The sequence below is a fragment of the Hypomesus nipponensis genome, chromosome 2 (assembly GCF_054491055.1).
Source record: "Hypomesus nipponensis isolate SF chromosome 2, ASM5449105v1, whole genome shotgun sequence".
In the NCBI taxonomy this organism is placed as follows: domain Eukaryota; kingdom Metazoa; phylum Chordata; class Actinopteri; order Osmeriformes; family Osmeridae; genus Hypomesus; species Hypomesus nipponensis.
The window spans coordinates 15,928,102-15,944,200 of NC_140362.1; the positions used below are offsets into that span (position 1 = coordinate 15,928,102).

The following is a 16,099-nucleotide window of genomic DNA, read 5'->3' on the forward strand; positions in this document are numbered from 1 at the left end:
CAGAGACGAGCTGAGAGACACATGCCCCTCATTCAACACGACACACAAATTGGGCCATGTATTATTAAGTTGGAGTAGGAGCTCGAGTAGCATGTGTGCATGTATGGACGCACATGCACACACAGTCCCTGTAACCAGCCCCACTGCCCAGCCAGAGGAACATTCCAGAAATATCACCCAGGAGATATCATGGAGGTTTGGTTTATTAAGTTTGCTTTATGCTGCGAACAAACAGGAGGAAGAAGCTGCCAGTCAGCGGTCAGCCAGACAATAAGACACCTGTAGACTCTTGACTACCGCGGCCAGATCAAACACTGAGAGGACTGACGCCAGATACACGCTGACTCCCCCCCCCCCCCCCCGCGCCCCAAAACAAAAAAGGAAAAAACGTCAAACATGTGGAGAGACACAAAGTAAACTTTTAATAACACAGTTAAAACAACACCTAAAACCCCCCTCCATCCAAACACAGAGGGAGGCATTAATATGCAAAATATACTGTCTCTATGTGTGTGGGTCTGGTCAAATATTAACACCTTTCATTGAAGGTCAGTGAACGCGTCACCCTTGATTAGAGTGTTAGAAATACATATGTAGACCACCTAAACAATCATATACTCATTAACTCTCAATGCATCTCTAGTTAAACAGTCTTTGAAAAGACGGACAAAAAGTCTTCCTATAGGCTGAATGTTGTCCACGCCCACATCCCACCACATCACTGTTCCCCTCTACGTGTCCAATTAACTCCTAGACTGATCTTCTCAGTGTGTGGGTCAGTTGGTAAATGGCTATAGAATTATTAGTCTGGGGTCAGGGGTAAGATGTGGAGTTTGGGGACATCCTCAGTCCAGTTTCTCGAATATGTACGACAAAATGGCCGCCACCAGAGTCAGTCCTGCTATCAGCATCTTCAGGCGTTCTCTGTCAACGCTCCACGAGCCAATCATGATGGTCGCAGGGGGCGGGGTTCCCCCGGCGCTGCTAGACATGGCGGCCGCTGCTTCCTGTACAAACACAGAAACGTAAGGCATTACGGATGTCTGCAGAGGGTGGGTGTGCTTCAAACTGTTGTGCTATGTACTGATAGGCTACTGTGCAGCAGTTGTGAAAAGTGCAAATTCTGATTGGTCATACAATGTCCGTACGCACCCAAAAGTTGTTCTGTCCGTATTACTGAACGTTAAAACCTGCCCGCGTCAAGCTCAGCTAAATATAGGCATTTGCACTGAAAACTCACAGTCCATAAAAATATACAGTGATTTAAACCAGGCGTAAGGACGACATGGTTAGAGTATCAATCCTGAAAAAGTAATGCTACTTTTCCAGCCTCCAGTAAGTCTTGCTCTCTGTCCAGCCTGTCCACCCTGAGGTAGACAAAAACCTTCAGCTTTAAAGGCTCGCCCTGGTGTCATTACAATCCATTTCCAGGAACTCCACACTAAGAAGCATTGAGCAACCTTCAGACACCCAGAGTCGGATTGCTGTACGAACCCGACCCTGACCTCCCCTACATACCTTCATGGTGAGAGAGAGATCTGGCAGTCTCTCTCACACACATCTTCCTCTCCCTCTGTCTCGGCTGGGGTAATTGATAGAGCTCAGAAGCTCCCCTTTGCTCCCCCCCTCCCCACCCCCTCTCCCCATTGCAAGGAAAACCTGTCAAGATGGGAACACTTGTTTTGATCACTCATCTCAAAGCGCTCATCCGGGGGGAGAGCTGGGGGCGGGGGGGGGACGGGGGAAGTATAGGGTTTTGCCCCATATCCCATCATTCGACAGTCGGGTGCGTGTGTGCGTGCGCACGAGTGAGTGGGTGTGTGTGTGACACGTGCGTGTACGTGTGTGGGGAAGGGGGGGGGAAGGGGGGGGGAAGGGGGGGGGAAGGGGGGGGGGAAGGGGGGTGTGTCTAACCTGGGCAGAATGAGGCGAGCCTGGGAGGAAGGAAGACAGATGAAGAGACTAGTCTTTAATGTGGCTTGGTCTGACGTGGGACTGACTGACGTCCCGTAACGTCACCAGGACAGGACCATCACTGTCTATTCACTCGTCAATTCATGTCGTCCTGAAAAGGCCTTCCCATGAAGTTATGTCACAGAGGGATTGAACTGGACCCTGATCTAAACCTCATTTGAAACTAGCCCCCCCTCCCCGATCCTACTATTCTCACCTCCCTACTACTGACATGAGGCACGTAACACCATGTGGATGAACTCTGAGTGGTAGACGTGTGAATTACGGGTGTGTGTGTTTGTGTGTGTGTGTGAGAGAGGACGTGCGTGTGATGGAGAGAGAGAGAAAAGGTGTGTTCAGTACATGTCAGAAAGTGTGCGTGTGTGTGTGTGGGTGTTCTACAAGCGCAGAATGCAGTTCCAGGCTCACCTCCCACACACCTATACCGAAGCACAGCTGCTCTAAAGCTAGGAGCTCATTTAGCAGGCTCACTCCTGGGAGCTCCCACCCCTCTCTCTTAACATCCCTTTCTCCTCTTCTTTTTCCGTGTCTTTAGCGTAGCTACAGTTTGTTTTTAAGCGTTACCGTACAGGATACACATTAAATCTGCGAGTGTGTGTCCTTCGTGTGTGTACTTTAGGTGTGTGTGTGTGTGTGCACAGTGTGTGGGTGCACATCAGCACGCACTCTGGAGACCCACACTCTGGTGTTATGACACCGTACTCTCTGTGGCGGTGAGATATGACTCAATGAGGCAGAGAGATTTGTAACTGTGCATGTGTGACTCGTTTTAACAGGCTGGGAACCAGAACGCAGCCGAAAGAAATCCAATTCGGGTTCAAAGGAATCTAGAATCTAGAAAAATGTTCAGTCTGTCAGCCTGCTGCAGTTGACTCCTACTTTAACCTTGTTAAGTGAGAAACCGAGAAAGAGAGAGAGGCAGAGGGAAATAGAGAGAGGCAGAGGAAAAGAGACACTACAGAGCGAAAGAGAAACAAAGAATGACAGTCAGGACTCCGAAGCAGATTTTCTATTTCTGGACTGTATTTCACTTTGTCCCAGCACTTAGACGGTAAAATAAAAACAGATATGAGACGAACATTGCTACCCCAGGCTCAATCTCTCTCTCTCTCTCTCTCTCTCTCTCTCTCTCTCTCTCTCTCTCTCTCTCTCTCTCTCTCTCTCTCTCTCTCTCTCTCTCTCTCTCTCTCTCTCTCTCTTCTCCCTCTCCCTCTGCGCCTCTCTGCTCATCAGAATGCACGCAGCTTCCAGAGAAGAGGAGGTCAGACAACAGTGGCCTAACCTCAGGCCGATGCTGCGGTCTGGGAGAGAGGGAGCGAGGAGCAGAAAGAGGGAAGAAAGAAAAAAAAGCGGAGAGAGAGGATGTTCCGCCCTGAACCTCGCCGCTTGGTTGAGTGTGTTACAATCCCCCCCCCCCCCCCCGCACCATCGTCTGGGCCTCAGCGTCACCACACGCCTGAACTGGCGAGGAGACCTCCGGCAGCAGCACCTCTCTCACCGTGCTCAGCCCAGGATGAATAAGCTCCTTGAAACCTGCTGACACCACAGGAGATGGATCGCTCCCCTGCCAGCTTCCTCAGATAAACCCTCGCCTCACTCCCCCCTCCCCTCCCCTCCCCTCTCCTCACCTTTCTCGCCTTCTCCCTTCTCCTCACCTTTCTTTTCCCCTCTCCTCACCTCTCTCCCCTCCTCTCTTCTCCCCTCCCCTCCTGCTCACCTCCTTCCCCTCCTCTCCTCTCTCCTCCCCTCCTCTCTTCTCCCCTCCCCTCTTCCTCACCTCCCTCCCCTCCTCTCTCCTGGCCTCCCTACCCTCCTCCTTTCCTCTCGATTCACCAAGTCGTCTGGCTGAGTTGAGAGAAACTAATTGGGGGAAGAGAAATAGATCATATTTAAGGATTCCATTCTGTTCCAGTGCGTCTCTGTGGAGCAATGGCTGATGGGTAAGAAGTCTTGTGAAGGGAGGCTTTGGGATGTGTGTGTGTGTGTGTGGCATGACAAATGTGTCTCTTCACTCTCCCTCTGTGTTGACCTTATGTAGAATGCAGGTTCTAATCTAGTTGAGAATGTATAGGTGTGCAGACGCGTCTCAAACGAGACGTCTTATTGATCCCAGTCTTGTCAACACACACCCACACCGACCCACACACAAAGGCTGAACCCAGTGACAGGTCTGCGCTCTCTCACACACACACAGCATCCTGATATGTCAGAGATGAGTATCCCCCGGCTGGCTGCCAGCAGGCCATGCACATCTAGGTAAACAGATTAATTTCAGAGAGAGAGAGAGCAAGAGCGAGCAAGAGAGAGAGAGAGAGAGAGAGCGAGAGAGATCATTCTGTTGACATCACCCTGCTGAAGCCGTGGAGATCTCCTCAGGCAGACAGACTGGTCTACCAGTGGACAGACCTTCTCCACATAGAGGACCAGCGGCTTCCTGTTGGCCTCCTGGACTCTATAAACCCCTATCAGGTTTCCGAAACCCTCAACCAAGGAGTGAGATACCAGACGAGGGTTTTAGAACCAGAGTTTATAAGACGCGGTGTTGCACGAGTGATGCCGTGAGACCCAGAAACAAACTCCACAGCTCCTTCAACCAACCAGCCCCCCCCCCCTCCACCCCCCGCACCTCCACCCCCCCCCCCCCCGTAAAAATCCCTCTGAGGCTACAGAGATAGGCCTTCAGCGTTAGTGTATTCAAACACCTCCCATGGGGCACGCCAAAAAAAAAAAAAAACTCCTCCACTGAACAAGGGTCACCATTGTGCCTTCCGCTCCCTCCCTCCCAGTAACCACCACAGCCTCTGACCCCTGACCCCTTGAACTTTCCCTTCCCGTCACCTGTGGTCACCCATCACAAGGCCGCATTCACAGGGACGAGCGCTCTCCTCGGCGGACCCTTTGATGGCGGTTACGGGGACAAAACCGACCGCGTCGCACACATTCTCCCATGAGCCCCAGGCGTGGGCTGTCCTGGTCAGGCCACAGTAAAGGCTTGTTCTTTGGGGAGCGGGGCCAGGGCCAGCGACACTGTCAGGAGGTGAAGAAAGCCACGTCGCAGAGGACTTGAAGTCTGTCTTGGGGGCGCAGGGTTTACTGGTCAGCGACCGAGGTCATGGGTCAGAGGAGAGGTCAGAGGAGATATCAGAGGAACCACCTCGTCTTTGTCCCCGTCCGTCTCTCGCTCCCCTGGTCTTTCCTGCTCTCTTTTCCTGCTCTCTCTTTCTGCTCTCTCTTCCTGCTCTCTCCTCCTGCTCTCTCTTCCTGCTCTCTCTTCCCCCTCTCTCTTCCTGCTCTCTCTTCCTGCTCTCTCCTCCTGCTCTCTCTTCCTGCTCTCTCTTCCCCTCTCTCTTCCCGCTCTCTCTTCCTGCTCTCTCTTCCTGCTCTCTCTTCCCCCTCTCTCTTCCCGCTCTCTCTTCCTGCCCTCTCTTCCTGCTCTCTCTTCCTGCCCTCTCTTCCTGCTCTCTCTTCCTGCTCTCTCCTCCTGCTCTCTCCTCCTGCTCTCTCTTTCTGCTCTCTCTTCCTGCTCTCTCCTCCTGCTCTCTCTTCCTGCTCTCTCTTCCCCCTCTCTCTTCCTGCTCTCTCTTCCTGCTCTCTCTTCCTGCTCTCTCTTCCCCCTCTCTCTTCCTGCTCTCTCTTCCCCCTCTCTCTTCCCGCTCTCTCTTCCCGCTCTCTCTTCCTGCTCTCTCTTCCTGCTCTCTCTTCCTGCTCTCTCTTCCTGCTCTCTCTTCCTCCGCTCTGTTTTCCTCTTTCCCCCGTCACTCATGGGATGCACCGTCTTGTGAAACCTCATCTGTGCAAATTTTCAAACATATCCACGAGACCGAACACGTGAAGCACACACTAAGTTGAAGAGGCCTGTTAACAGCACTGGCCCTGTGTGTCTGGAAGGAGTGTGTCTGGATACAGAGTGTGGTTAGTGTGTGTATTGTTAGTGTGTGTGTGGAGTGTGTGTATGGCTAGTGTGTGTATGGATCCAGCCAGGTCTCAGGTGCAGGTACAGTAACTCTAGCCCCCAGGATACAGGTGTACAGTAACACTGCGGTATGGGTGTGATATATACCATCAATAACTTCAGAGAGAAGGGAAACATGCCTTAGGCTAGAGGGTGTGTGTATGTGCAGGTTTGTGTGTGTATGTGCAGGTGTGTGTGTGTGTAAAAGAGCGTTTGTGTGTGCATTCGAGTGAGAACTTGCAAAGTGCTTATAAGTGTGTGTAGACAGAGAAAGGGGGATCACAGCAGGACTACTGAGAGGATGAAAGAGAGAGAAAGAGAGAAAGGGGGGGAGGGAGAGAGAGGAGAGAGACAGAGAGAGGAGAGAGACAGAGAGAGAGAAAGAGGGGGGGGAGAGAGGAGAGAGACAGAGAGAGAGAGAGGGGGGGGGAGAGAGGAGAGAGACAGAGAGAGAGGAGAGAGACAGAGAGAGGAGAGAGACAGAGAGAGGAGAGAGACAGAGAGAGGAGAGAGACAGAGAGAGAGAAAGAGGGGGGGGAGAGAGGAGAGAGACAGAGAGAGAGGAGAGAGACAGAGAGAGAGAAGAAAAAAAGAAAGAAAGAAAGAAAAAGGAGACAGAGCGCAACATAAATGATAGAAGAAGAACAGTATCGAGGGAGCATCACAAACTAAGAATTACCGGACACAAAATACATGTTTAGAAAGGACATTCAGTGGGCAGACTGAGCCATTCTGAAGATAACTACAATCAGTTAAATATCAAATATGATTCTCTTTAAAGGTGCATCTCAATGGTGGGTGACTCTGTGGTGAGGCTGTGGAGGGCTCACCAGCCCTGTGGGGTTAACACGGGAAGGCTGTCTGGGGTCAGCGTTCTGGGGTTGATAAGGTCGTACCACTCCTCATAGCAGACGAGCGCGGGAGGGAAAAGGTCCCCCACAAACATCTGACATCTTAGAATCAAGACGTCTGCACAAATACTTGGGAAGGTGAGCGTTCAACCTGGTTAGCTATTGTATCTGACAAACAGACAAGGGGGGGGGGGGGGGGGGAATAACAACATCAAACAGCAAAATGAATGATATATCATCTCTGTTTTTCCCCCCACAAATATATGCATAAAGCAACATTAAAGTAAACATCTTCCATTGTACAGCAGATTAAATCTACTGTATACAGATAAATATTGTCCTACCTCTCGGAGGAGGGAGAGGGTGTGTGTGTCAGAGTAAATGTGTGCGTGTGTGTGTGTGTCTGACGTCCAGACTCGCATGCATTTTAAACGTGTATTTGCATTTAACTGTTAATGTGTAAGTGTATTTAGGTGTGTGTATGTGTGTGGATGATGCAAAAGGCTGGCAACAATTCCACTGTAGTGAAACGAGTAAGCGGCATTTTTTAATCCATCATTTCTAGGTGTTCGTTCTCAAGGGGCGGGGGTCAAAGGGGGGGGGGGGGGGTTAGCACTGCCCATGAATTATTGAAGCATCATCAGTGCCAAAAACAAACGCATCCAGCTCCAGCCTGCCGTGGGACGAGCGCCACTGGACGCCTTTTTAATGGCGTTTGGATGTCTCGGCCTGGCGTGTTGCTTGTCATACATAATGCAGGCGTGTTGTTGTGTGTGCTGCTGCCGCCACCGCAGCCGCTCAGGGTCTGGGGCCAGGCCGGGTCCAGGGTTATCGTCCGCGGCCTCCAGGTCACCCGTGAACAGAGATATGGGGAGGGAGGATGGGAGAGCCAAGAGAAACTGAGCAGGGGAGGAATAGGAGGAGGAGAGCGAAAGAGGGAAGGGAGGAGAGGGAAGGACGGGCAGATGGGAGAAAAGAGGCGAACGAGAGGAGGGGGGGAGACAAGGTGAGAAAAGAAGAGAGGCGAACAGAATGGGGGGGGGGGGAGCGAGGAGGAAAATAGAAAAAAGGATGAGAGCGTAAGAGCGGGAGACAGACAGAGGGAGAGGAAGAAAAAGAGATGGAGTGAAAGAAAGACGCGGGCTCGCCAATTTGAAGCAGCCTCCATATTGGGGTTTCTTTCATTTGTCATCCGCTGGATAACGCATGTTGTTTCTCTCTCTCTCTCTACCTCTCTGCAACGGCTGCTTCTGAGGCTACCGGGTGAATAGAGCTGATTATCTGGTGCTGCTCTCCAGGCAAGGATGGCCGAGGGAGAAAGGGAGGGATGGAGGGGGGGAGTGGGGATGGAGGGAGGAGAGCAGGCCTCTTTCTTCCCTTGCACAGGGGCCGTGTCTCCTGGCAGACGCTGTAATGAGTCCTTCAGTTGACTCACAATGGAGAGAGCACTTTCTATCAAGGTGGGGAGGGGTGACCGGGAGAGGGGCCAGAGAGAGAGCGAGACAGAGACAGAGAGAGAGAGGGTGAGAGAGAAGCAGGCGAGGGTGCGGGGAGAGACTGAGCGAACGGGCGAGCGGAGATGGGGCAGAGAGAAACAGGAGAAGAGAGCAGAGGAGTGTAGAAGGGGAGAGGGGAGCGGAGAGAGAGAAAGGGAGATAGGAACTAATGTCATAACGCCTAAAAAGAGCACAAGCCCCCCTCGGGCTCTTTAATGGAGAACAGAAACAAAACACGTCTTGATCCAGTGTTTCATGTTTGTAAGTGCTGGTTGAAAGAGTGGCAAATGGACTGTAAACCTGAATACACACTGATGGGTTCTCCTCAGCCACAACCTTGTGTTGGTTCTCCTCAAACAGAATATTCTAGAGCAGCTAACAAAAGGATGCGAATAACAAAAGTCTTTTCACGGAGTTCTCCTTTATTATTTGTGTAAGATGTGTTCATTACTGGATTTGTGATCATTTAGACTGGGCTCTGCCGATCGGAGACCTTGAAGCCCTCTTGTGTTCAGAGGCCTCCTGCTGAGGGCAGTGAGTGTGTCTGTGTGTGTGTTTCCAAGCTTGAAAGCGCGCGTGTGTCTACATGCGTTCGAATGCGAGCAGGTGTGTGTACGCACGTGTCTGCAAGTGTGCGAGTCGCACACCCAGGAAACGGCTCATACAAACAACAAGAAATGAATAAGAGGAAGAGAGAGAGAGAGAAAAAACAAAAAACGAAGATGATGAGAAGAGGAATGATTGCGTGGGTGTAGAGCTAGGCAGGTCTAATTATGTGTGCCATTAAAACTTCCTCTATGTGTGTGTGTTTGTGTGTGTGTGTGTGTGTGTGTGTGTGGGGCACTGTTAAGGCTTGCATGCATTGAAATGCACACGATGGAGGCGGCTTTGTGTCATCATGGTGACAGAGTGGATGCTAATGGAGGTCTGTAGGACAAGGTAATGGCAGAGAGAAGCTGGGAGTGTGGTGAGCTGTCAGTCTCACAGGCAGCTGAAGATGCACATGGAGAGGACGAGGACTCCTCTGGTGTGCGTGCGTGCGTGTCTGTACCGCTTTACACACCCAGTAGGGGCCGCGTGCAAGGCCGGTGCTTGTGAATGCCTTACGTAAGAGAATGAAGCAGTGTTAATGTGGGTTTACCGAGAGATGCAATCAGAGAGGTTTTCACTGTCTGCACACACTCTCCTCTCTTGTAGTGGATGAGGTGTGTGTGTGTGTTTAAACACCGTCACCTTTTCCCATTACACACACACACACACACAAACACACACACAGAAAGAGTGTGCGTGTCTGCACATGAGGGTCTTGGACGAAATGAGCAATTTGGAAATGATACGGCTGGCTAAACTGTCACTATTTCTTCTCCATATGTTAATCTGGGGCTCAGAGTTCTTTTTCACCGGCGCACCTTCTCCACATTGCTACTGCAGTGAAGGACACCCAGCCATGCTGGGGAATGTGCTACACATTTTAATTTCACACTCCATCAGTTGTTACAGCCTGACTCTGGCACAACATAAAGAGAGAGAGAGAGAGAGAGAGAGAGAGAGAGAGAGAGAGAGAGAGAGAGAGAGAGAGAGAGAGAGAGAAAAGGAGGGAGAGAGAGAGTGAGAGAGGTGAGACACAGAAACAGAGTCTGGCAACCCGCCCGTATTGAGTTGACCAGCCCTGACCAGCCCGATGACATCATGTCTTTAAACTTTCCCAGTGACACTCCTTCCTGTGGGGGGAGGGAGCCGGCTCTCCTGCGCACCACCGAGATGCTGACTGTCCGCGAGACAGTCGGGTAGGAAATGAGTTTAAATGCAACGCAGGAAAACGAAAGAATAAAAAATGGTCCATTGCGTCGCGCTTTGACCTCCACTCTCCCCTAATAACTCCATGTGTTCAGCGAGGAGGGGTAGGGTGGGTGGGGAGTGGTGGAGGGGTGGGGTGGGATGGTGTCATCTCTTCAGGTTTATGGAGGGAGAAGGAGGGGTAATGGGCTGTAAATGACCCTCTAACTACCGTCCGCTATCATCCATCCCTGGGCTTCCACATCCAGGGCTCCAGTAGTTAACCAATTAGAAAGGAGTCACTCTGAGGTTCATTATTTCAGCGGCCATGTGATGTGACAGAGGGACAGAGGAGAGGAGGGTGGAAGCGGGGGGAGGGGCGGACAGAGGAGAGGAGGAGAGGAGGGTGGAAGCGGGGGGAGGGGCGGACAGAGGAGAGGAGGAGAGAAAGGAAGAGGGGATGGCGACCGGAGAAAAGAGGATAGGAGAGAGAGGGCGATAGAATGGAGGTGTGGAGAAGAGGATAGCAGGGTGACACAGGGGACAGCAGAAGATGAGAGAGCGTGTGGGCGAGGAGAGGGGGCGATGGAACCTCCCGGGGGAACACGCACTGTGCACACCTGCTGCCTCCAAACAAACCGTGTGGACGGCGCTCTTCATTACAGTTATTTCCGAAATATCCTGCTACTATTCACATGCACGCACGCACACACACACAAACACAGTCTATTGTACACTCGTCCCAGCAGAACAAAACAATGTAACAGCGTTTGGATAAAACTTAGTTGCCATGGCTACAGGAGGTAACAACGGGGACTGTGTGTGGTTGTGACCTTGACTTCCCGTCTCGTCACTCTGCAGTGGTAAAACAGGAGAGCAAGACAGCTTTCCTGAATAACTCTTACACCCAAGACTATTACAAATAACAATGGATTTATGTATCAACTTACGGTTTGTGAAAAGCTTCAAAAGAAATGAACCGCATTTATAAGGAAGATAGAAGCTGGATCCTAGAGTGCTCGGTAACACATCTGTGTTAGGGGTACAATGCATAATCAATAGAGCAAATTTAACTAGCAACCTGTGGAGGGAGGTTTTTCCGCACGTGTGTGTGTGTGTGCCCCAGAGCCCGCTGACCTGAGTGAGTCCAGACACCTGTCCCTTCTCCAAGGGCGGCGAGATGGAGGGGGTGAAGACCTCTGATTGGTCCACTGGCCGGCCTTTCAGGAAATGCTTTCCTGCCTCGTAGATGTCCACCTCAATCATCTTCCCCTTGAACTCCGACCTCTTGGGAACCAGCACCTGTACACACACACACACACACACCAGGTTTAAACCAAACCTCACAGGTTTGACACAATGTCAGTTCTCTATTGTAAGAAGAAACATTTGGATTCAGGAAGTGTGTGTTGTCAAGCAGCATGCGTGTTAAACGAGGCAGTTTTGGGGTCACAGTGAGACAGTGTGCATGACGCTGAGACTGTGTGCTTGACAGCGTGTGCGTGTTTACTTAATTTTTTAAGTAAGTGTAGAAGATCATTTTATCCTTGACCTGAACAGAATGTCAAAGACTTCAAGGCCACCAAGCACCTATGGGTTTCACAAGCCTGGATCCAATAAGCCGAAGGACATGGCGGTTGTCCTCAACCCGGCGTCTATCTGTGACACTGTGGTGAATTTATTCTTGACTACCGGTGTGTCGATTGCTTCTCTCTCTCAAGTGTGCCCACCCTCAAGCTCAAGCATCTGCATTGCTAGCTTAGCCAATGAGAATCAGCACGCCAGCTGAGCCAATAAACATCAGCAATCCATAGTAGCCAATGTTCGTTTCCCCCCCCCTCTCCCCTCTATGTACGATAGCTCAAAACTGTAGCTGGATCCCACATCCAGGAAGCCAACATTTGCCTCAACCCTCCTCTCCAAGGCTCCAACCCCACCTTCCTGAACAACAGCTGACATCCAGAACAGAAGCCAGGAGTTCACCCTGGGGGTGGGATGGGTGAGGGAGGAAGGGGAGGGTTGGGTGTGGGAGGGTGGGTGGGTGGGTTGGGGGGGGGGGCTTGGTTCAAATCCATCTTCTAACATGTACCTGGTGTGCAGGTAACTGATTGACGCTTGTAACGGCGTTCATAGCCCCAAGACAGCCAGATTGGGAGAAGGGGGGGGTACGACCAGTCACTTCCCCTTTCCACTGAACTTTCTTTAAAAGCATAACTTCAAACATGTTCTTCATAGTCGTTAAATGTAGGAGTAAATTGATTTATTTGAAGATGTTTGAAAGTTTTTTGGGAGTTTCTTTTAATTTTTTTTTTTTTTTTTTACAAGATTCTTTGAAGCCATGTGCAGAGAAGACAGGAATCTTCTCCCTCCCATCCTCCCTCTCGTTGTACTATGGCCCAGGGCTGGAGTCTGACCCAGTGTTTTCACATTAAAGAGTTTGTAAGACACATGCTGTTGCAGCCTAAAGTACCAGAGGGTATCAGGGTGGCTGATTAACAGCTAACCCACCCTCGAGAGCCCTAACCTGGGGAAGCTCCTGTCGATGCCCCCCCCCCCCGCCCCCCCCCCAACACGGGGCTGGAGGTTGTCTATGATGAGCCCATTTAACATCAGTGGTACTGAGTCACCACATCATACAGTCAGAACCATGTCAATGGACAAACCACGGGCTGTGTCTTACCTGTTCATAGAACTTGTTGTGAGCCACATAGTACTGTGCATCAAAGGACTCCTCAGTCACAAGAACATACTGCCTCTTCCCAACCTGAGAGAGAGAGAGAGAGCACAACAGAAAACAGGTGAGGGAGTGAGACTATTTGCAGTGACAACATCTAAATGACACGCTTAGTTGGTTATTAACCGTCCAACAATGACCTTCTGTTTAAAACCCTGAACAAACACACGCACTCTCGCATGTGTGCGCGGGCGCACACACACACACTCACAGATGGAGCCACAATCTCACCTTGGTGTGCTTCAACTTCCTCTCTCTAGGATAGATAAACGTCGAAATCTACCATTGTGCTTGCTTGTTCCAAGGTACGATTCACAATAAGAGCCAGACTCAAACATGTCTGCCTGCATCCTTCCCCTGAGAGGAGCCATGGTCCTCGTCGCCTCCCTTCACTGAGGACTACAGCTTCTGTATGTTCATGTTCACTGGGATCTCACGTCAGACACACACACACTATCAGAATCGGTTTGAATTTTCCTTTAACAGCACCCGGATGGCTTGCTTCATGAAATAAGGAACAAGGCACTGCTCTGGTCCTAGTCCAGTCTAGTCCAGACTTTGCTTGGACACAGAGTTGCTGTTAGAGTCTAGGTTGCCAAATAACATATATATGACGTTCACCACATAAACAACATGGCTTGACAAGATCCACAGCAGACACGTATGAGGAACACACACACACCTAGTCAAATTGAGACCCAGACTTCAAATGTGCATGTTCATTGTCTACAAGAGCACCCATATGCTTGTCTTCAAAGACAGAGACTGAGAGACGGAGACTGAGAGAGAGATAAAGGGAGAGAGAGAGAGAGAGAGAGAGTGAATAGTGTGTCTTTACGATATCCAAATTGCTTTCACTTTATTTGGGGAAGAAGGGGAGCAGCTGGCCTTTTGAGATGACAACCCTAAATGTGCTACTCAGCCTGGCCTGGCACAGAAAGAGCCTGTTGTTGTTCACACACACACACACACACACACACACACACCCCGTCAGGGCCTGATGGCGAGAGGCAGATGAAAAGGCAACTTGAACGAGAAGAGAAGTGGAGGAGCCTTGATAGCAGAAACACACAAACACACACACACTTTTTCTTTGACACACCAACACACACACCCCCCCTTGGTTCCAGGGCTTATTAAAACCTAGCCGTCGTCTCTTGTTGGCCGTCCCACAATGCCTGTACAGAACAGGACAGAGTAGGACTCTAGGACAGAGCAGGACTATAGTTGAGTCCAGAGACGCACCTTTGTGGGAGATGTGGTCCAGACATCAACTTCTAACCTGAGGTTAACCGATGCGAGCATGCCCCGTGGAGCAGTGGGAAGCCCAGAGGTACAGAACTGGAGCCCCCAGCTGAAGAGCAGAGTAGCGTGGGCTGATTCACGAGGGGGGGATCAGTCTCCATGCTTGTGTGCCCACAACCTGATTAAAGCTTTGATCGAGATTAGATGTACGCACGCAAAAAACAACGTGCTGGGAAAGTTTCTATTTGACACGCAAATTCCAGTGCTCGCTCCCCATACTAAACGTGTGCTGAGAGAGTGAAAGAGAAAGAGAGAAAGAGAGAGACGTACACACATACTAAAGCGTGCGCGCACACACACACACACACACTGACTTCCACACGTACTGTACATGCACACCTCCACAACAAAGAACTAACAGGAAGCTCAACAAAGCCCCACACTCTTCCTCCACAAAGAAAACTGATGAGGAAAACTAGAAGGAGGACAGAAGGGCAGGGGAATGGATGGAAGAGAAGAGATGCCCACGGCAGAGAGAGACAGACAAAAAGCCACAAAAAACAAAAGGCCCATACTCTTTGACAAACTAACATGCTTTTAGTTGCAATCCTCCCACATGTTCCTTACAGCGTGATGGTTGCTGGCGTGGAGCTGATATTCTCTTTCCCCCGCTCTGGCCTGCGATCAGAGGAAACCTCTTCCTTCTTAATTGACTCTAATCCAGGTTGCTGGATTAGCAGGTACACAATCAGATGAGGAATAATGACGCGGGATTAAGGTATGGACGATGCGCCGCGATAGCGTGCTAATCTAATTGTGGGGCGGGATTAGGATGCCGTGGGGAGGGGGCTCCCAATCCCCCTCAGCTCGCGCCTCCATAAAAAAAAACATATCGAAAGCTCGTTGGATTGTAATCAATGGGGACCAGGATGGTTCTGTGGGCTCAGGACAAACACTGGTGGTAATCTTCAGCGGCGCTTGGAAACACCAAGTACAGAAGAGGACTGATGACTTACACAGACATGGTTTACATGTGTGATGAAAGAAATCTGCTTCCCTCTGTGTGTGTGTGTGTGTGTGTGTGTGTGTGCGTGTGGGGAAATGACAGTCTTATCAGCTGCAGACACAGAATTCCTCCGAGACCGACCTTGTGTGCGTGTGTGACGGTGTGTGTGTTTACACACTCTGTCAGCAAAGCTCAAGAGCCTTCCATCATATGTTAGGGGAAGACAAAAGTGATATGGAGTAGATCTTTGGGATAAAGTGTTTAATTGATAATTAATCCACATGATGAACAGCATCCTCTGCAGTGTCGTCTGTATGGTAATAAGGATCTGATTCTTGCAGGGCCTATAGATCTCACACACACACGCACAGTTTCCATGCATGGTACTGCGTTACCCCTGCCGTGGTCTAACATCCTCTGCAGCAGACGCCATGGGGCACTCCCAGAATGCATCAGGACAGAACTCTGGTTTGAGCGTCCCACCGGAGTGAGGGTAACGAGGCGTCCCGAGGTGTCAGGCCCAAACTGGCACGCCAAACGCGTCACAAGGACACTCCTCTCCCTTCACCCGTCAACACTGCTCAGCACTGGACAGAGAGCAGGTGTGTGTGTGTGTGTTTATAGGTGTGTGTGTGTGTGCAGTGAGCAGGAGGGGTGTGTGAGTTTATGAGTTCAGGAACATGGCGGAGGACTCTCTAATGGTGCCTAATTAGCATAACAAAAGCAGGGGGAGTGGCCTAGTTTCCCACTCCTGCCCAGCCGCATCTCATTAAGGACAGCTGAATAACAATTACCCCAGTCCCCCATGAATAGATGCTTGGCAGGCCCGCCTGTGTGTGTGTGTGTGTGTGTGTACATGTGTGTGTGTGTCTGTAAGTCTGCAGCTTGAGGCCCTGCCAAATCACTAATGCTTTCTTGGCTTTTTAAGTTCCCCCACTCCCCCCCCCCCCCCTCTCTTTCTCTCTCTCTCTCTCTCTCTCTCTCTCTCTCTCTCTCTCTCTCCATCTCTGCTATGCTGGATAGGGGGCTCATGGGGGCAAAAATTACATGTGAACAGTGTGTTGT

At 50.7% G+C, this 16,099-nt stretch overlaps 1 protein-coding gene across 3 annotated transcripts in view; it reads right to left on the bottom strand.

The window, feature by feature from the left end:
- Window positions 1-399: 399 nt before the first annotated feature.
- cdkal1 (CDK5 regulatory subunit associated protein 1-like 1) overlaps window positions 400-16,099 on the bottom strand; it is a 158,612-nt gene continuing 142,912 nt past the window's right edge. For 2 of the 3 annotated variants that reach the window (XM_084708553.1, XM_084708550.1), the window contains exons 13-15: window positions 12,730-12,813; window positions 11,187-11,351; window positions 714-1,007 (exon numbers count right to left, since the gene is read on the bottom strand). In XM_084708553.1, coding sequence (XP_084564679.1) covers window positions 846-1,007; window positions 11,187-11,351; window positions 12,730-12,813 — 411 coding nt within the window. In that variant the 3' untranslated portion in view covers window positions 714-845. Of the gene's footprint in view, window positions 1,008-11,186; window positions 11,352-12,729; window positions 12,814-16,099 lie in introns of all 3 variants that reach the window. The other variant, XM_084708551.1, reaches the window with a different exon arrangement.